The 22482-nt window shown below is 38.7% G+C and overlaps 1 protein-coding gene across 4 annotated transcripts in view; it reads right to left on the bottom strand.

The window, feature by feature from the left end:
* RBMX2 (RNA binding motif protein X-linked 2) overlaps positions 1-22482 on the bottom strand; it is a 112555-nt gene that overhangs the window by 3452 nt on the left and 86621 nt on the right. For 2 of the 4 annotated variants that reach the window (XR_005018346.1, XM_036840040.1), the window contains exon 4: positions 3100-3157. Coding sequence is in view for 3 of the 4 variants with exons in the window: in XM_036840040.1 (XP_036695935.1) it covers positions 3100-3157 (58 nt within the window). In the remaining variant the exon portion in view is untranslated. Of the gene's footprint in view, positions 1-1568; positions 1605-3099; positions 3158-22482 lie in introns of all 4 variants that reach the window. The other 2 variants (XM_036840038.1, XM_036840039.1) reach the window with 2 other exon arrangements.

Below are 22482 nucleotides of genomic sequence, written 5' to 3'. Positions count from 1 at the left end.
ATACATATATATATACATATATATATATAATATACAAACATATATATATAATATTATATATAATATAAATAATGTTGGATGATGATATGTGTTATATAAAACTAAAGCAGGGAATACTCCTAAAGATGAGAGAATGCACCATGCTGATAGGGGAGGGGCATTCCTCCAGAGGGAACAGCTAATACAAAAGCTCTGAGACAAGAAATTACCTGGTGTGCTTGAGGAACATAAAGGCAGAGTGAGTGAGGGGGACATTACTAAGAGATGAGGTCAGAGAGTTAACTGGAGGAGAGGGGGCATATCATGTTGGACCTTATAGACCCTGACAGCCTTTGGTGAGATGAGGAGCATTGGGGAGTTTTGAGTGGAGGAGAGCATGATCTAGCCTACCCGTTAAAAGAATCGTTCTGAAATCTACACTGAGAATGCACTGCAGGGGTGACGGAGGTGGGGGAAACAGGAACACCAGTGAGGAAGCTATTGCAATAATCCAAAAGAGGGATGATGACAGCTTCAGGGTGATAGCATTGGAGTCCAAGAGTGGTCAAATACAGGAGATACGTAGATATTGAAGTTGGAACCATCAGGATTTCCTGATGGATTAGTTGTGAGGTGTCAGACAAAGAGAGGAGTCAAGGGTGACTCAAGGTTTTCAGCCTGAGCAACTGGAAGGATGGAGAGCCATCTCTCGAGATGGGGAAGACCATGGGATGAGCAGATTTGAGGGGAAATTCCATTTTTGACCTATTAAGTTTGCGACATCTACTAATATCCAAGTGAAAATGTTAAGGAGGCAGATATATAACTCTGGAGTTCAGAGGAGAGGTCTGTGCTAGAAATATCAGTTTGGAGTTGTTGGCATATAGATCATATTTAAAGATATAATACTGGATGAAATCACAAAGAGAGCGGGCATTGATAGAGAAGAAAAGAAATTCAAAAACTAAGCCTTAGGGCACCCCAATATTAACAAACTGGGAAGGTGAGTAGGAAATTACAAAGGAGGCTGTGAAGGAGCAGACAGCAATGGAGGAGGAAACCATTTTAAGGGTTGTCTTGCCAAAGTCTTTGCCCTATCTGCACGAAGAATGGCAGAGCCTAGAGTCTTACCTGCACAAATGAAAGAATAAATAAATGAGTGAATGAATTAAAATCTCTCACCATTCCTGAGCTGCTTTTATGCATATGCCAGTATATTAAGTAGTTGCAAGGACTTTAGCAGAATACTTAAGGTCATTGGGCAATTTTGCCAAACACACAGACCATCATTTGGGGCATTCCATTTACCGTTCAATTCCCTCTTTCCTCCCAAAGTTCTGCGAATAAAGTCCCTGGTTCTTATTTGATCCATATCTAGATTCCCTTCACTAAATTCTGTGCCCAAGCCTAGCCTTGGAAAATTAGCCCACGCTGAAATACTTGGGGAGCTTCTTAATGAGCTTGATTTTCAGCTGTTAAACTTGATGGAACTCACAGAAATGTAAAAAAAATCAACTGTGACAGCCCTGACAGGAGATGGGAACACTATTAGCAGCCCCTATTAGCAGTGAATGAGTGCCGGTACATACCTGATCTCCCCAAGCTGCAAAACACCAGTGGTTTCGCTGAGAAACAATCACAGAGACAGGTTGGGGCAAAGATAAAAGGAGGGGGCTCTATTTTCCTTTGCTCATTACATTCCCACTTTTCTTACCACTCATTATATAAAGATACACTCATATAAACACCTCTGGATAAAGAACCCACAAAGAAACAGCAAAAAGATCTTCAAACGTTATTTGCTTCTCTAGATGTCTACGGATAAGAATATTAACTCTAATAGTACGCCTGTGATGGTTCTATCATTATGGCTGCAGCCTGTAGGAAATTCTAATTTTGAAATCCCACCTCTGAGGCTTATTATTGAGAAAAAAGAAAGACTTTTTTAAAAACCTGCTAATGCCAGTGTTACAAATTTGGTTTTGTGTTTTAAAAATCCATGAAAATAGCATATTTGATTGGAATTACAAAATATCAAAGCTGGAGGGGCCTTTTAAGACTATCCAGTCCAAGTCCCTCTTTTGACAAATGAGGAAACTGAGGCCCAGAGAGGGAAAAGGACTTGACCATGGTCATAAAATGAGAGACTGGCAGAGCTGGAATGTTCTCAGTCTCCCTCTCCCAGCTCAGTGCTCTTTCTTTTCACTACACTTGAGCGTGTACTAATGGAAAACAAATTAAAGCAGAAGATTGCAATAAGGGTTAGAAAACCTAAAATTGCTCATAAAGGATGGTTATTTTCTCAACTGGTTTTCTACAGCACCAGAAATTCTAGCTGAAGTAATCCACGGAGCAAAACAAAGTGGATGACAGTCAAATACTAAACACTACTTTCATTTGAAAGCATTGTATTTACAGCCTTTTTTTTCTTCACAGGGTGAGACTCCACATATTAAATGAATTTAATGCCATTGAAAGTTTGGTATAATGACTGCTGAAAATCACAGGTGATTCGTGGTCCCTCGGGCATACCTGTTATGCCAGTAAACAACTAAAATACCTCACCAGCAATGTTGGAACCCAAGGGTCAGTCCTGTGAGATGGACACAGCAAATTAAATCACTGATGACATCAGACAGGAATTTTTATGAACAAGGACAGGGAAAGACAGGGTTAAGGAGACTGATTGTGTGTGCATGTGTACAGGGCCAAGTGTGTGGAACTAAATACCACTCTCTCACCAGCTCCACAGGGAAGTGCGGGTTCCCTGGAGTGTGCTATCCTTAATAGCTCCACTGGGAGCTGAGGGTGCACTGAGAACCTCTTTCGTTGACAATGGGGATAGAAAAAGGGAAGCAGTAGTGCGTTTCCTTGCATACTTTTTCCCTCATTTATTCTCTATGTGCACTTTAATAATTTTAAAAAGCGTTTTCCCAATTAAGTTTCTCTCTTCACTTTGTTAAAGCTAGGAAACAGCAGCCACTGCAGCCAGGAGAAAATCCTCTGAAGAGAGTGGCCTTTGTCTTAGGGTAACCAAGGATTAGATTAGGGGGCCTGCTTCTTGCCTTTCCTTGATGTCTTAGGGAGAGAATATTCACTCTTCAACCACCTGTCTCTTACCTTCTGGTTCACTTCTGGCCTGGAATTAGAGAATATTGGCTTCCCATTCGCCTCCAACCTGTGGAGAGAATCAAAAATTTGGGTGAAGTTGCCATAACAGTCTTTCCATAGAAGCCCTTCCTCTTTCCAGGAGAACAAAGGCAACAGATGAAATGAAAAGACAATTCTAAAAGTAAAAAGTATCTTTAATTTTAAATTGACACTCTAATCTGTGAAAAAAATGGTAAAATAAGCCAAGGAAGCATTTATGTACTTAGCATTGTGGGGACAGAAGAATACGGTCACTATTCCAGCTGGGGAGACAAGACATACACATTCAATAATAGCAACAGTATAAGAAAATACACAGGCTGAGTGGAGCTTGTTGTGACAGAAATTCACAATATAAAGAAGAGATTAGGGTAGAGACCTCAATGAAGTCTTTGTAGAAGACGTAGCACGTGAGGAAAGATGAGAACTGCAGGAACAAAAAGTCAAGTGGCAGGATTAATACAGGTTGTCCATGGAAAGGCGAGAACACCAGCCTATTAGGAAGAAAGTTACGTAGAAGAGGTGGGGCCTTGAGAGCCAGACAGAAGAGTCTGGACCTGATGAAGCTAAGAGAACAGGGCATTGTGAAGGTCTGAGCTTAGGAACAATTTAGTGAAAGCAGCATTGCAAAAAAAAGTAGTCAGGCAGGATGGACTCAGGAGAGAAACATCCAGAAAGGAGGTGGTTATAGAGCACCCAGCAGAAGACAATGAGGGCTTAGGTTACAGAATTGGAAAGAGGCCTGGAGTTAGCAGGGTCAAATGTGCTAAAGCTAAAAGAAGAAGGGAGAAAGTTTAAACAATTTGGATTTAAACTAATTTTGTCACTGGCTGTTGTGTAACTATGATGATGCTGCATGTCATTGCTCTGGGGTAAACAGGAATACATCTCTGTCTCTGTCTCTCTCCCTGTCTCTCTCTTCTGTGCATGTGTGTGTGTGTTTTACACACTTAGGTAATTTCCCCTATGCTTCCGCTATTCTCAGTGGAAATGTTAGAGGGAAAATAGGGAGGCGGTCAAAGGAATTAATACATACAGATACTTTTGGGCTTAAGTTAATGACATCGATTATTTAATAATTCACATAATAGGAAGTACAGAAGTAGAGCAGATTCCAAGCACAGTCCAATCAAGTGCTGGAACAACTGCTATCCATATTATGTAATGTGAACCTCAACCCTCACCTCATGCCATACACAAAAATTAACTCAAAATGATATTCACAATCCAAATATCTGACATAGGACTTCTATCCAAAATTAAAGAACTCTTATAACTCAATAATAAGAAAGCAGAAATCTAATTTTTAAATGGACAATGGATTTAAGCAAATATTTCACTAATAATATATAAGAATGGTCAATGGGCATGTAGGAAGATGCTCAATAGCATTAGTCATCAGCAAAATGCAAATTAAACCACCATGAGATACCACTACTTATCCATTTGAATGGCTAAATTTTAAAAGACTAATAATACCAAGTGTCGGTGAGCATGTAAATCAACTGGAACTCTCATACATTGCTGCTGGGAATAAAATCATCTCTAGCTACTTAAAAAAAAATGTCACAAGCACTTTGGAGAACAGTTTGTTAGCATCTTGTAAAGCTAAACATATACTTACCATAGGTCTCAGAAATCCCACTCATGGCTATTTACCCAAGAGAAATGGAAACCTATGTTCACCAAAAAAGACTTACATATGAATGTTCACAGTAGTTTTATTTATAATGGTCAAAACCAGGAAACAATTTAAATGTCCAACATCAGAAGAATAAACAAATAGTGTGTATTTATACAATAAAATACTAGTCAGCAATACAAAGGGACATACTACTGATACACTTACTACATGTATGAATCTCAAAATCCTCATGCTGAACAAAAGAAGCCAGTCACAAAAGAAAACCTAGTGTATGAATTCATTTATATCAATTGCTATAAAAGGTAAAACTAATCTATAGTTACATAAAGCAAATCCATAGCTGCCTGGGGCCAGAGATGGTGGGACTGACTACAAAGCTGCGTGAGAGAACCTTTGAAGTGACAGGCATGTTCTACATTTTGATTGTGGTGATGGTGTCATGGTATATATATATATATATATATATATATGTCAAAACTCATTAAACTGTACAATTTGAAAGGGTGCATTTTACTGTATGTAAAAATTTTTTATTCTTTATTGTTGATCGTGCCCCACCCATGTGGACATAGTATGTCATAGTGATAATGAGTGCATATCTAATACTTTCCTCTCTTCTTTTTTAAAAAAATATAAAATATGAACGAATTCAAGCATACAAATTACAGAAAATAATATAACAGACACCTTCATGCCTACCACGAAGATAAAAAAGATGTAAATAGTTTGTCTTATGGAGTTCTCAAAAAGAAAGAACAAAAGAACAAAAGAGATGAAACATTACTATCACAGGTAAAGCCCCACTTTCAACCTTTCCCCCTTCCTTACCCTTCCATAGAGAGAGCCACTTTCCTAAAGTTGATGTTTACTAATCAGCTGCTTGGCTTTGCACATTTACTATAAAAATGTATGTCCATAAATAACGCACAGCATTGTTTTGTATATTCTTGAATATATATAAATGGAATCTACTACATGTATCTTCTTGTAAATCGCTGTTATCATTTAACATTATTTTTTAGATTATGCATATTGATACAGATAGATCTAGTTCATTTATTTTAACCACTGTGTGAAAAAGGCACAGTTTATTTAGCCATTCCCCAACTGAGAAATGGTACATTATTTCAACTTTTTCACTTTTATATAGAGTGCTGCAATAAACATCCTCATATATGTTTTTTATTCACATGTACAAGAGTTTATCAGAGTAGGCATATAGATATGGAATTGCTGGTTTGAAGAATGTTTGGTTATTTATGCTACATAACAAACCACTTTAAAACTTAGTGGCTTAAAACAGTAACTATCATGTATTTTTGCTTGTGAATCTGCAATTTGGGTGGGAATGGCTCATCTCTACTCCACACAAATGGCTCTACTGAAACTGAAGTATCCACTTTCAAAATAGATCATTCTCATTCTTGGTAAATTGGTGTTGGGTTGTCAGCTGGGCGCTCAGACAGCACTGTCAGCTGGGGACCTCAGTTCCTCTCTACATGTTACTCTCCATGTGGCTGCTTAGATTTTCTCACAGCATGGTAGATGAATTTCAAAACTTCCCAGGCAGAAGATCAAGGTTTCTTCTGATCTTGTGACTAAAATCTTAGAACATCACTTCCATTGTATTCCATTAGTCAAGCAAGTCACTAAAGCCAGCCCATATTGAATGGGAGAAGTGACAATGAATTTGCAGCCATTTAAAATCTACCAGATTTCCCCCTCTAACCATAAATTGTTTACATTTCTCGTACATGCAAAATACACCCACCTCCTCACAAGGCCTCCAGAAATCTCAGTCTATTTTGACATCAAGTTCAGGTTTGAGGACCAGGATCTCATCAGCTAAATAAGTTCTAGGTGGGGATAAGTCTCCTCAAGTTTGGAATTTCCTTGGTGTAGATCCTCTAGATCTGAGGACCTGTGAAATAAACAAGTTATGTGCCCCTAAACTCCCAACATATAATGCTGAGGTAGAAATTTCATAACCACAGTAGACACTTCCATTCACAAAGGATGGGAATAGGAGACATATAGTAGTCCATAGCTGCTCTGAAATCCAGCTGGGCACCTATCACTAGTTTTCTTATTAGGGCCCAGTACTGCTCTCTGGGTATGATTGTCCATAGCTCTTGATTCCATCCTATGAATCATCCTTCCTTATATATAAGAAATGGCCCACGAATAGGCAGAACTTCCAGAATGATGGTACAAGATATCTGACGAAACTTTCTGCAGTGAAACAACCATTTAAGCATTGAAAAACTACTTTTAAAAAACATTTAAAATCTCCACAAATTGTCTTAAGGAAATACAGCAAATGAAGAAACAGTTATCCAAGAAAATCTGCTAAATCTCAGTAAGAATAGTGAGTCTGTGGCATTTGAGCCACGACCTGCTCCCATGCCCCACCCCGTAGCTCTGTACAATGGACTCTTCTCTAGGCAGGTATGGGCAGGAAGACAGGTGCTCCCTTTCCCTACAACTTCTAGTCTATGGCTACAGTTTCACCCTGGAAAGGCTGCTGGTGTCTTTCTTTCTCCCCAGCCCAATGTTACAGAAGCTCTGTTCTAGGCAGGTGAGTCTGAGAGGACTGAAACTTTCTTTCCCCATTCAGCTCCCACCCATAGGACAAGGGCTTTACCGGAGGAAAGACAGGCTGAGAATCCTGGCACCTAATTGGCTCCACCCGCCCGCTCACTCATACAGTAGAGATTCCACTATGGCAGTGGCAAGCTATCACCATCCCTGGCACCCATTGGTAAAACAGGAGTGTCACTCCAAAAGAAGCAACCCACTGTCCCTGCCCCCAGCTCCAATGCAGTGGTCCAGAGATTCTGCCCAGGGGGAAGTGCAGGCCATAAGGACCAAGAGCTTGATAACTCTGCTTAAGATGATGGACTTTATTAAAAGAGAGCATGGAGAAGTGCATACCTAAGGGCATTGTTGAAAACAGTAGAGATTTTGGTGGTAAGCGTTTAAGAGAGACTGGTAGCTCCAGGATAGCAGTAAGCAAAACAGCAAACCAGTCAGAAGATTAATAGAAAGAATCTGAGAAAGAGACAACCAAGAAGAGCCTGTCCTGGGATCACACTCTCCACACAGCCCTAGATCTCTTTGATGAGACATTGTCATTATACTTTACTTCTCTAAGCATGATTTACTTTGGTTCTTTGAACATATTTATAACATCTGCTTTGAATCTTTTGTCTGCATTTTTCCCATCACTTCACATCCAAAAACACATATCAGTTTGTCCCAGTATCAGTGATGTTAATTTGATCACTTGTTTAAAGTAGTGTCCTTCAGACCTCTGCACTGTAACAGTATCTTTTCCCCTTTGTAAATAACACTAAACTTGTCCCAAGATTGACCAGTGAGAGCTTATTTGTGTCAGTTCTTATGTCCTTTTGCCATGTCCTCTTAGTCTTGGTGCATTTCATTTCTTTCTGGCACCATAAACAATTCGTGGCTCACCTGTTTTGTTCCCCTGCTACATATCTGGATTCAATTATTTCTCCAAGGAACTATAAGAGTGTAGCCCTTTTTTGAGGGCTCTTGATTTATGTAGGGGTCTCAGTTCTATCTCCTCATTTTATGTAGACCAATGAACTTATCCCCTATGCTTACATAAACTCCTACAAACCCCATTTTCCATGTTCCTTTCTTTACAGCAAGCTATAAGACCTTGGCCTCCTCTTACCTCCTCTCCATAGTTGCTACTTCTTCTGCTCTTCCATAGTTGTGGCTATGGAAGGAGCCGCAGGCTCTCTACCTTGACCCCTCCTTGGGGTCCCAGATGACCACCTGCATTTAAGCTCTTCTCATTTTAAGGGATTTATAGTTGATCATGTGAAGACATATACAGAAGCTAGCAAATCATTAGAAGTGTACACAACCCTCAGTTATGGTCCCAGTTCTGTTGACCTTTTTACATGAGAGGGTCCTTGACACAAGTTTTCCCAAACTCTGAAGACCAGTAGACAGTAGACCTCAAAGAATCAGCTTGGATTCCCAAGTCTGGATCAACTACTCTTGGCCCAGCCCTTCCTCCCTCCCTACCTGCTGTAGGGTATACTGACATTTTAAAAGATTTCATTGATTATGCATCAACATCTGTATGGCACATGTACCATCTAGGAGCAGCAAGTAGGGCACTTGAAATTCTGATTTGATAACAATAACAACAAAAAGAAACATGTTCTTCAGAGATCCATTTATGCACCAGAAAACCGGACTATTGGAATATCTGTAGCACATTATATAATCTTAGGATTTTGCTTTATGTTAGAAAAGAGTGATGTGTATTTGTTCAGAGTGGGGTTCCTAATTTTACTTCCATACATCTATGTAAGTATTAAAAATACATATTTCCATAAGTCAATCTCCCAGAATTTGACTAACTCTCCCTTGGGTAGTTTCATGCCAGCTCTCCACAGACAAAGCCAAATCAAAGAACTAGGACAAGGATACACACACACATTGTGTAAATGAGCCATTTCATTTTGACTCTTGAAACCAAGTTTTTTAAATGCATCTTCATATGTACAAGCATAATTCTGGAAAAGAAAGGAAAACTATGATTTAAATAAAATTTTTGAGTCTAAGAATTTACTGTTCATGTACTCTGAGGCCAAGAATGAAGGATTCTAAGGTCAAAATCCCATAATCAGAAAAAGTCCTGTTCTGGAAGGTGTGGCCAAGATGGCAGAGTAAGAAGACCATGAGCTCACCTCCTCACACAGGCATACCAAAATTACAACCATTTCCAGAGTAACTGTCAACGAGAACGACCTCAAGACTAGCAGAAAAGATTTTCCACAACTAAAGATATAAAGAAGGAACCACAATGAGATAGGTAGGAGGGACAGTGACACTGTACAGTCAAGACCCATACCTCCAGGTAGACAACCCACAAATGGGAGGATAACCACAATTGCAGGGGTTCTCCCAAGGAGCAAGGGGCCTGAGCCCCACATTGGGCTCTCTAGCCTGGGGGTCCTGTGCCAGGAAGATGAGCTCTCAGAAGGTCTGGCTTTGAAGGCCAGCATGGCTTGTGTATGGGAGAACCAGAGGGCAGTAGGAAACAGAGACTTCACTCTTAAAAGATGCACACAAATCTCACACACTTTGAGTCTCAGGGCAGAGACAGTAATTTGAAAGGAGCCTGGGTCAGACCCACTTGCTGATCTTAGAGAGCCTCCCAGAGAGACAGGAGAAACTGGGACACCCCCTAGGGACACAGATGCTGGTTGCAGCTATTTTTGGGTGCTCAGACTACCATGAGGACACTGGTGCTGTCAAGCACCATTTTGGAGTCCTCCCTCTAGCCTATTAGCACCTGCAGCTTACCTGCCCACCAGCTGGTTGGCACCACCCCTGTGACTGCCCAGGCCAAGCAGCTAGCTGCACAGGATGCAACCTCACCCACCAGCAGACTGGCACCAGGCCCTGCACCTCCCTGGGACCCCACAGTCAACCACCCCAGGACCCAGCCCTGCAGCAGCCAGCTGCCCCAGGACCCAGCCCTCCCCACCAGCAGGCTGGCACCAGCACTGAGATGGCCCGGGCCACACAGTCAGACATGCCAGGACCCAGACCTTCCCACCAGTGGGCTGGCAGCCTCTTCAGGAGGCAGAGCTTGGCAGCCAACTGGACCAGGAGCCAACCCCACCTACCAGTGTCCCTGCAGTATTTGGACCCACCACAACAGAAGGGCCCATTCAGCACACATAAGAGCATATAGCTTTGATGACCAGAGGGGAGTGTGCTGCTGGGTCCCATAGGACATTTCCTACATAAGGTCACTTCACCAAGTGTAATCAACCTACCTAATACATTGAAATAGAAACAGAGAATTAGGCAAAATGAGGTGGCAGAGGAATAAGTTCCAAAAGAACTAACAATATAAAACACCAGAAGAAGAACTAAGCAAAGCGGAGATAAGCAATATACACAATAAAGAGCTCAAGGTAATGATCACAGAGATGCTCAATGAACTTGGAGAAGAATGGATGAACACAGTGAGGAGTTTAACAAAGAGTTAGAAAATATAAAGAAGAACTAACAGAGCTAAAGGATACAATAACTGAAATTTTTTTTAAAAAATACACTAGAAGGAATAAACTATAGATTAGATGATAGAGAGGAACAGATCAGTGAACTGGAAGACAGAATAGTGGACCTCACCCAAGTTGAACAGAAAAGAAAAATTTTTTTTGATTGGGGATAGTTTGAGAGACCTCTTACACAACATCAAGCATACTAACATTCGAATTATAGGGGTCCCAGAAGAAAAACAGAGAGAGAAAGGGGCAGATAACTTATTTGAAAAAGATAATAGCTGAAAATTTCAATAATCTGGGAAAGAAATAGACTCCCAGCTACAGGAATCACAGAGAGTCCCAAACAAGATGAATTCAAAGAGATCCACTCCAAGACACATTGTAATTAAAATGGTAAAAAATAAAGCTAAAGGGAGAATCTTAAAAGCAGCAAGGGAAAAGCAACTAGTCACATAAAAGGGAACTTTCATAAGACTATCAATTGACTTTTCAGCAGATACTTTGCAAGCCAGAAGGGAGTGGCATGATCTTTTTTTAATGATGTAATGAAAAACCCTACAACCAAGAATACTCTACCTGTCAAGGCTATCATTCAGATTTGAAGGAGAGATAAAGAGTTTTACAGATAAGCAAAAGCAAAGAGTTAAGGACCACTAAACTGGCTTCACAAGAAATGTTAAAGGAACTTGTCTATGTGGAAAAGAAAAGGCCACAATTAGAAATATGAAAATTACACAAAAATCTCATTGGTAAAGGCAAATATACAGTAAAGGTAGTAGACAAACCACTTATAAAGCTAGCTGGACCTTAAAAGCCAAAAGTAGTAAAATTATCTATACCCACAATAATTAATTAAGGGATGCTCAAAACAAAAATGTAAAATATAAAGTCAAAAACACTAAACATGTGGGGGTGGGAGGAGAAAAAATGGTTGTTAGAATGCATTCAAACTTAAGTGATCATCAATTTAAAATAACCAAATATATAGGTGTTATATATAAACCTCATGGTAACCACAAGCCAAACATCTATAAGAAATACACACCAAAAAAAGAAAGACAAAGAAATTCAAACAGAACACTAAAGATAGTCATCAAATCACAAGGGAAGAGAGCAATAACAGAAGAAAGGAACAAAAAAGAACTATGAAAACAACCAGAAAGCAATTAACAAAATGGCAGTAAGTATATGCCTATCAATAATTACTTTAAATGTAAGTGAACTAAAGGCACCAACCAAAAGACAAATAAAAAGATGTTTGTTGAAAGATGTGGCTGAATGGACTAAAAAAAAAAACCAAACAAAACCCATATATATGTTGCCTACAAAATACTCATTTCAGATCTGAAGACACACACAGACTGAAAGTGAGAAAATGGAAAAAGGTATTCCATGCAAACGGAAATGAAAAGAAAGTTGGGGTAGTTTATATCAGACAAAATAGACTTTAAAACAAAGACTGTCCCATGAGACAAATAAGAACATTAGATAATGATAAAGGGATCAATCAGGCAAGAAGATATAACAATTGCAAGTATATATGCACACAACATAGGAACACCTAAATACATACAGCAAATACTAACAAGCATAAGGGGAGAAATCGACAGTACAAAATAACAATACCACTTACATCAATGGACAGGTCATCCAGATAAAAAATCAGTAAGGAAACACTGGCCTTAAATAACACATAAGAGCAGATGGATTAGAAGATATATGTAGAACATTCCATCCAAAAGCAGCAGAATACACATTCTTTTGAAGTGCACAAGGAACATTCTCCAGAATAGACCACACGCTAGGCCACAAAACAAGTCTCAATAAATTTAAGAAGATTGAAATTATATCAAGCATCTTTTCTGACCACAACAATATGAGACTAGAAATTAACTACAAGGAAAAAACTGAAGAAAAAAAAAAACACAAACACGTGGAGGCTAAACAATATGCTACTAAACAATCAATGGATCACTGAAGAATTCAAAGAAGAAATCAAAAAATACCTGGAGAAAAATAAAAATAGAAGCACAATGATCCAACATCTATGGGACGCAGAAAAGCACTTCTTAGAGGGAAGTTTATAGCGATACAAGCCTACCTCAGGAAACAAGAAAAATCTCAAATAAACAACCTTACACCTGAAGGAACTAGAAAAAGAAGAACAAACAAAACCCAGAGTTAGCAGAAGGAAAGAAATCATAAAGATTAGAGCAGAAATAAATGAAATAGAGACTAAAAAACAGAAGAAAATATGAATGAAACTAATAACTGGTTCCTTGAAAAGGTAAACAAAATTGATAAACCTTTAGTAGACTAATCAAGAAAAAAGATAAAGGGCCCAAATAAATATAATCAGAAATGAAAGAGGAGAGGTTACAACCAACACCACAGAAATACAAAGGATCATGAGATTACTACAGTTATATGCCAATAAAATGGACAACCTATAAGAAATGGATAAATTCCTAGAAACATACAATCTCCCAAGACTGAACCAGGAAGAAATAGAAAATATGAACAGATTGATTATGAATAAGGAAGTGGAATCAGTAATTTAAAAAAAAACTCACAACAAACAAAAGTCCAAGACCAGATGGCTTCACAGTTGAATTTTACCAAACATTTAAAGAAGGGTTAACACCTATCCTCAAACTATTCCAAAAAATTTGAGAGGAAAGAATGCTTCTGACTCATTCTATGAGGCCAGCATCACCTCAATACCAAAACCAAAGACACTACAGAAAAAGAAAATTACAGGTCAATATCTCTGATGAACACAGATGCAAAAATACTCAACAAAATATTAGCAAACTGAATTCAACAATACATTAAAGTATCATACACCTTGATCAAGTGGGATTTATCCCAGGGATGCAAGGATGGTTCAATATTTGCACCATATAAACAAACAGAAGAATAAAAATCATATGATCATCTCAATAGATGCAGAAAAAGCATTTGACAAAACTCAACATCCATTTAGGATAAAAAAAAAAAATTCTTCAGAGTTCAAAGTGGTGGATTTTGTAAATTAATAGCCCCAGGCTAGCATTATTAGGGCTTTGTACACAAGCAGTCTGAGAGAGTTATGAGACGGGTTTATTGTTTTAATAAAGAATTACAAACATCAAAAAAAAAAACTCTTCAGAAAATGGGTACAGAGGGAACATACCTCAATATAATAAAGGTCATACATGACAAATCCAAAGCTACCATCATACTCAATGGTGAAAAGCTGAAAGCATTTCCTCTAAGATCAGGAACAAGACAAGGATGCCCACTCTCACCACATTCATTCAACATAGTATTGAAGTCCTAGCCACAGCAATCAGAAAAGGAAAAGATATATAAGGAATCCAAAATGGAAAGGAAAAAGTAAAATTGTCACTGTTAGCAGATGTTATGTTACTATAGCTAGAAAGTCCTAAAGATACCACCAAACAACTATTGGAACTAATAAATGAATTCACTAAAGTTGAGGATAGAAAATTAATGTACAAAAATCTGTTGCATTTCTCTACACTAACAATGAACTATCAGAAAGGGAAATTTTTAAAAACAATCCCATTTACAATCACATCAAAAAGAATAAAATACCTAGGAATAAATCTAACCAAGGAAGTAAAAGACCTGTACTCAGAAAACTGTAAGACACTGATGAAAGAAATTGAAGATGACACAAACAAATGAAAAGATATACCATTCTTATGGTTTGGAAGAATTAATATTGTTAACATGATCATACTCCTCAAGGCAATCTTCAGATTCAATGCAATCCCTATCAAAATACCAATGGCATTTTTCATAGAACTAGAACAAATAATTCTATAATTTGTATAGAAACACAAAAGACCCCTAACAGCTCAAATAATCATGCTGAATGTAGGCACTGATGAGCTGGGGCAGATAAATCTCTCAGGCCCCTTCCTCTCCAGGCTCATAGAATTCTGCAGAGCCCTAACAGAACAGGGTAGATACTGTATTCTACAACTCAATACCCTGGCATTCAGCTAGGTGTTGTGCCTCTACTTGGAACATCAAATTTCAAAAGGAAAAATAATTTTTAAAAAACAGCAGCTAGTATTTATTAAGGATTTGCTCAATGTTAAGCACTGTATTCAGTTTTTTTAATATTTTATATATAAAATATTAATTTTGTATAAAATTATATTTATAAAAATATTTATATTTTATATAAAATATTTTATATATTTTTTATATTTCATTTAGTCCTCTAACAACCCTGTGAAATTGGTATTATTATTAGCTCCATTTTACTGATGAGGAAATTGAGGCTCAAAACTGAGCTTGTGACTACCCAAAATCACACAGCTAGTAATAGATTAAGGTATCAAAACTAATGGTATTTACCTCTAGACTGCAGTGCTCCTTCCTCAACCACCAAATTACCTCCTAATACAGTCCATATACTCTCTCCACAGAAACAATAACAAAAGCTTTTTTTTAATACCTAGAATGTGCTAGGCACTTTGCTGTTTTTCTTATAATATTTTATTTAATGCTAACCACAAAATCCAATACCCTATTACTTAGTGCAGAATGAAGCAATATGGTTAGTAGTTAAGAGTGTAGGTTTAGGAGTCAGACTAACATTTTACAGATGAAGAAACCAATGCTCAGAGATGTTAAGTAACTTGCCCAAGGTCACACAGGTAGTAAGTGGCAGAGCTGAAACGTGAATTTAAGATTATCTGACTCCAGAGGCTTATACAAAAGAAAAATCTTTTTTAAATATTTTAATGCAATGTTAAGACAATTTTTCATCAAAGTTTATGACGTGGAGAAAAGGTGTAGACACTTAGCTTCTTTTTCCCTTTTCTTGTGGCATATTCTCTTTCCTCTGTCCCTCTCTAGGTGACAGAACTTCACATGCAGTAATTTGTGCTAACATGAGCATGAGACAGAGCCTAGGCACTGTGCATACATAAGCCAAACAATGCAAAAAACTTCCAGTCATCTGAACCAGTCATGCCAGATTTATGAAGAGAAAAGGGCAGGCAACGTGACCAAAACACACTCTCGCTGAGAAGCACTTTTTGTCCACCTCCACCCCCACCCCCACTTTATTGTCTTGTTAAACAAGAATTGTGGCATAAAGCACATGGCTTATATCACAAGCAGGTCACATGTGGTGCTGGTGGTGTGTAGCTCTTATCTACCCCTAGCAGATTCACTTACAGCTCTCTTCTGTCTCTGCACATTTTCCTGAATATAAACATGCTTGCTAAGTGTTCTGTACCTTGCTTTCATTCTTTCCCTGCACTTGCCTTGGGTAGGGAACACACAACATTCTGGGACCAAACATGAGGATCCATAGTGAGACAATAGTCTTCTTTTTAATAAAAAGGGGGAGGTCTACTGTGTCTCTGTTGCAGATGGCATTAGGGGAGGGGGAGAAGTAGTCAGAATATTAAATCACCTTTCTTTGTATGCATGGTCAGATTTTCTATTCGAAATTCACCAAGCTTTGAAAACATGTCGCTGTGCACTGCCTCCAGGCTTGGCAGCTCTTCTTTTTCTGTTGGGATGAGTGCCCAGCCTCAGGGAATAGTTCCTTTAGATGTCAGCTACACACCTTGCCCAGACAAAGCTTCTAACAGCTTGACTTATTCCAAAGAACCCCATAGCAACTGAAAGGCTATTAGCATGGTTAGATGTCAGGTAGGCTGAGCTGCATCTGCAGAAAGGTAGAGAAATGGCGATGGGAGGGATATTGTTGATAGAAGCTTTACAAGTGGGATAAAAAGCCACCAATAATTTGTTGTTGAAGAATCTTAGGCTCTTTTCATCAAGGTGGCATGAGGATCAACATTGAGGTTAACTTCTGTAGAACTCTTCAACTCCAGATTTTAGTGTTCCAAGAAAAGTATACTCCTTAAGAAAGACTGAAACCTTTCCAATATGATACTTGGAAATACCATTATGAGACTGTTGACTTGAGGATGTCAGCATTCCCACCTACACGTTTACTCATTTGCACAATCCTTAAGCAAATATTACAAAAATATCACACACTGGGGATTTTCCAAGCATTTCCACAGGGAATGCTTTATCAGACAAAATCAGAACTTATTATCCATATTTTACAGGCTAATGAATCAGAAATATTTATTGTGAGACTACTATATACATCAGATACACAATCATACTAGTTTAGAGTGCATAATGAAGCAGTGGCTTTAGTGGTTAAAAGAACATGTTTAGGAGTTAGACTTACCTAGCACTGAGTCCCCTCTCTGCCATTTACTGACTGTATGACCTTTACCAGATGACTCAACCTCTCTCTGACTCAGTCTCTTCATCTGTAGAATGGAGATCATAACAATCTCATAGAGTTGTTGTATTGAGGAGATAACACATGCAAAGTGCTTGGCACAGCACCTAGCACATATCAAGTATTCAATAAGTGGTAGATCTAAGTAGTAGTGGCACTAGTCACAGTGGGGAAAACAATAGGTATGAGACACAGCCCCTTCCCTTAAACAGTTCCCTGTCTAGTTGGGAAAATGACTTATCCTGAAAAAATTACTATCAACACTAGGCAGTAAACTTTGTGCCACATGAGTGGAAAAGAAGAAATTGTTACTCAATAACAAAAAAAGACAAATAACCCAATTTTAAAATGTGCAAAGGATTTGAACAGACATTTCTCCAAAGAAAATATACAAATGGCCAATAAGTCCATGAAAAGATGCTCAACATCATTAGTCATCAGAAAAATACAAATCAAAACTGCGAGACACCACTTCACATCCACTAGAATAGCTAAAATCAAAAAGACAGAGGGATAACAACAACAACTAAGTCCCTAAAATGTTAAATCCGAAAAACAAAAGACAGATAATAACAAGTGTTGATGAGCTCTCATACACTACTCATGGGAACATAAAATGGTGCAGGCTCTTTGGAAAACAGTCTGGTAGTTCCTCAAAAAGTGAAACAGTTACCATAGGACTCAGCAATTCCACTCATAGGTATATACCTCAGAGAAGTGAAAACATATATTCACACAAAAATTTGTACACAAATGTTCATATCAGCATTATTCAAAACAAAGTGAAAACAACCCAAATGTCCATAAAGTGATGAATGGATAAATAAAATCTGCCATATGCATACAATAGAGAATGATTTAGCTATAAAAAAAGGAAGCACTGATATATGGTAAAACATGGATGGAGCTTGTGAAAGAAGACAGATGCAAAAGGTCACATCCTGGGCTTCCCTGGTGGCACAGTGGTTAAGAATCCACCTGCCAATGCAGGGAACACGGGTTCAAGCCCTGGTCTGGGAAGATCCCACATGGCACAGAGCAACTAAGCTCATGCACCACAACTACTGAGCCTGCGCTCTAGAGCCCGTGAGCCACAACTACTGAAGCCCACGTGCCTAGAGCCTGTGCTCTACAACAAGAGAAGCCACTGCAATGAGAAGCCTGTGCACCACAAGGAAGAGTAGCCCCCACTCACTGCAGCTAGAGAAAGCCTGCGCGCAGCAGCGAAGACCCAACATAGCCAAAAATAAATAAATAAATATTTTTTTTAAAAAAAGTCACATCCCATTCATATGATTCTATTCATATGATTCCACTTATATGGGATGTCCAGAATAGGCAAATCTATAGACGGATTTGTGGTTGCCTATCACCAGGGGATCATTGTGGTGGTGAAAGTGATGGCTGGGGAGTGATGGCTAAGGTGTTTCAGTTTGGGGGAGAGGTAATGAAAATGTTCTAATATCAATAGTGGTGATGGATGCACACCTCTATAAATAAACTAAAAGCCACTGAATTGTACACTTTAAATGGATGAATTGTATGGTACATGAATTATATCTTAATAAAGCTGTTTTTAAAAAGAAGGTGCTGTAAGAATTTGGAGGATGATGAAATCACTGCATATTGGAGAAGCAGTTCTTGAGATGAACAGAGGATGTGCAGTATTTCGAGAGCTAGAGAAGAGAAGATAGGACATATGTATCAGTTAGCTATTGCTTCATAACAAGCCACCCTATAACTTATGGCTTAAAACAACAAACATTTCTTCTCACTCATATATCTGAGTGTCAGCCAAAGATCAGTTGATCTCAGCTGTGCATGGCTCCAAATGGTGGATATGGATCCAGGTCTTTCCCACATTTTTCTCATCCTCCTTGGACCTGCAAGCTACCCAGGGCAAGTTCTTCTCATGTGATGGCAGAAGCACACAAGGGCAAGCCCAGCCATGTAAGCCTTTGCTTACATCATATCTATGAACATCCTATTGGTCAAAGCAAGTCACATGGCCAAGGCCAAGGTCGAAAGTAGGGAAGAACTGCAAAGTCTCATGACAAAGGGAAAAACACAGGGAAGAATGGAAAACTGGGACCTAAAATCCAATCTACTACAGTATTCCAGATAGAAAGAACATTAATTCATCTGACAAACATTTACTGTCTACTCTGAGAACCAGGATGCAACAGAAAACAAGTCAGTCATATACTTGCCTTCATGTGGATCATAGTAGGCAGTGAACCCAAAAGAGCAGGTTTAAGATGGACCTATAAACTAGGACCTACAAACAACAAACCCAAGTGCTCAGAGGATCCAGACTTGTGAGATGAATTAGTTGAAATGCGGGGCAGGACCAAGATGAGTTGGGAAGTGCAAGTACAATCTAAAGGTGACAACTATTACTCAGCTTCAGCTGACTGTTACCAGGAAGAAACATGAGCTAAGTCCTTATGTCATTCACATAATAATCCCTCCTGTGCAAGCCAAACAAAACTCCTGAGGGCATGGTGTAGCCTGAGAGTCACAAGTTTGTTGACATCTGATGTGAAAAAGAAAATTGGGACAAATATGCTAATTGCTTTGCTGGAGATTCATATAATGCACAAAGGGAGTAAAAGAGAAGGAGTGCCTGTGACCGCTTAGGGGAATCCAGGAAGGCAGCAAAGAGAAGGGGACACCTAAGTGGACTCTCTAAGGGCAGAATTCAGAGAGTTCAGGCAGAAAGAATGCATGCACAAAGGTATGGAGGATTGAGAGAGCATAGTGTGTTCAAGGAACTGCCAGTAAGTTAATATAGCTGGAGTGTAGGATTTTGGAGAAGGATGTAAGTGTCAAGAAATGAAGCTGATGGGTTAGAAAGGCACCAGATCATAGATGTTCTTTCAGGTCATGCTAACTTGTTTAGACTTTATCCTGAAGGGTTGTGAGCAGGGTAAGGACATGATCAGATTATCTGCTATGGATGTGATGGATTTGAGGCAAGAATGGAAAGCTAGAAGACCAGTTAGGAGACTATTGCACTAGTCCAGGTGAATGAGAAAAAGAATTAAACTAAGGCAGTAACAGTAAGGATGGAAAGAGCAGATAGATAGGAGAGGTGACAAGCAGGCAAAAACTAGTAAATGTGGTTGAACATTAGATGTTGGTAGTAGAAAGAAAACAATAGAATGAGACCAGATTTCTGGGATGAGCAACTTGATGCAATAAAATGTTATCCATGGAGATAGGGGAAACAGAAGAACATGTTGGGGGTGGTGGATTGATTTGATGAGTTTAGTTTTAGACATATTATGTTTGGGGAGAGATGTCTAATACTCAGTTGAATATGCATGTCTAGAGCTCAGGGGAAAAGTTAGGGCTACAGATATGGATTTGGGCATCTTCAGCTACCAGATGATAGTTGAAGCCAAGAGTTTAAATGATCTTACAGAGAGTTGGGGGTATAAAAAATAAGTTAAATCCTAGGGAAGAACTACATTTAAGGGATGGGCTAAAAAAGTGCTTGCACAGTATACTGAGAAACAATCAGAGAGGTAGGAGGAAAACCAAGAAAGAGTGCTGCCATGGAAATGAAATGTAAAGATAATTTCAAGGAAAGAACAGTCTCACTTGCAGAAGCCAAGATATGGAAACAACTTAAGGCAACCATTCTTGCCTCCCTCACCAAAAGATGAAAGTATAAAGAAAATGTGATAGATGGATGATAGACAGATGGATAGATCTATATCTATATAATGGAATATTATTCAGCCATGAGAAAGAAACACATCCTGCCATTTGTGACAACATGGATGGACCTCAAAGGCATTATGCTAAGTGAAACAAGTCAGAGAAAGACAAATACTGTATGATTTCACTTACATGTGGAATCTAAAAAAGCCGAACTCATAGATACAGGGAGTAGAATGGTGGTTACCAGGGGCTGGGGTGTGGGGAAAAAGAGATGTTGGTCAAAGAAGACAAACATCTAGTTGAAAGATGAATAAGTTCTGGGGATATTATGTACAGCATACTGATTATAGTTAATAATACTGTATTATATACTTGAAAGTTGCTAAGAGAGTAGATTTTAAATGTTCTCGCCTATAAAAAGAAATGGTAATTATGTGACATAATGCAGGTGCTATCTAATGCTATGGTGGTACTCATTTTGCTATATATATATATCAAATCAAGTTGTATACCTTTAACTTACACACAATGTTATATGTCAATTATATCTCAATTTTAAAAAGAAAGAAATGGTCATCATTAACAATTGCCAAGATAGATTGAGTCAGGTGGGAACGCAGATTCCATTGGGTTTGGCAAAATGAACTTATTGGAGCCATTGACCTTAACTCAGAGGAACAATGGGGAGTGAGGGTAGGGAAAGAAGAAGCATGGTGATTATGGATTAAAGAGGAAGTGGGAAGTAAGAAAATGAATATGGTGAATGTAGGCAGTTCTCTGGAGAAGTTTGGATGAAACGTAAAGAATATCTATGGGGGTAGTAAAGAGTTAGAGACATCAGAGCTAAGGAAGTTTTGTTTCATTTCTGGTTTTGGTTGCTTATTTTTTTAAGATGAGATGTCTCTGAACTTCCTAAATAAATATCCAATGGAGAGGGGGTGATTTAATGCACAGGAGTTAGAAACAATAATATATGGCTCTGATGGTATCCAAAGCAAAGTTGAAGGGACTGGCATTAACAGACAATTCTTCTCTGATAGTAGGAGGGAAGCAAGTTTATGTAGATGTAAATAGATTGGTAGGTTTATTAGCAAGGAATGGAGGGAGATCCTGTTTGGTGGGTTCTATTTACTATTTGTAGTAGAAATCAAGCTTATCTTATGAGATTATCTTCTGAGGAGTGAGGTGATAGGGTAAAGGGTTTGAGAAGAATGGAAAAGGTTTAAAAATAGCCCCTGAGAAGAATGTGAAAGGATGCTAACTAAGGACAAAGAATAGGATGGCTGGACAGCACTTAGCACTAAGCCCTAAGGGCCCCACTAGGTTAGAAATCATAAACTTGCAATGATCCCAATCTGAAAAATTGTGTGATTTTTCTCTAGCAGTGTACAGCAGCCTGGGGAGAAGAACAAAGGAGTTGGAAGTCTGGATTGATTTGGAGTTTGAATTTCACATGATGGACAAGCAGATGGAAAAATAAAAAGCAAAACTCAAGGGCTTACGTGATGAGCCATGGGGTCTGTGCTATAGAGGGGAAAAAGTGAATTTAGAAGAGAGATGATAATTAGGAGAAAATGCAGTTGTTTCAACTAGATCAAGGAATGGATATGGTTTGGATATGAGAATGAGAGGTTGGGAGGAGTAAAAACTTGTGGACAGAGGGCTGTCAGAGGATT

The sequence above is a fragment of the Balaenoptera musculus genome, chromosome X (assembly GCF_009873245.2).
Source record: "Balaenoptera musculus isolate JJ_BM4_2016_0621 chromosome X, mBalMus1.pri.v3, whole genome shotgun sequence".
In the NCBI taxonomy this organism is placed as follows: Eukaryota; Metazoa; Chordata; class Mammalia; order Artiodactyla; family Balaenopteridae; genus Balaenoptera; species Balaenoptera musculus.
Note: the sequence above shows the minus strand (reverse complement) of the source record. Positions and strands in the feature narration are given on the sequence as shown.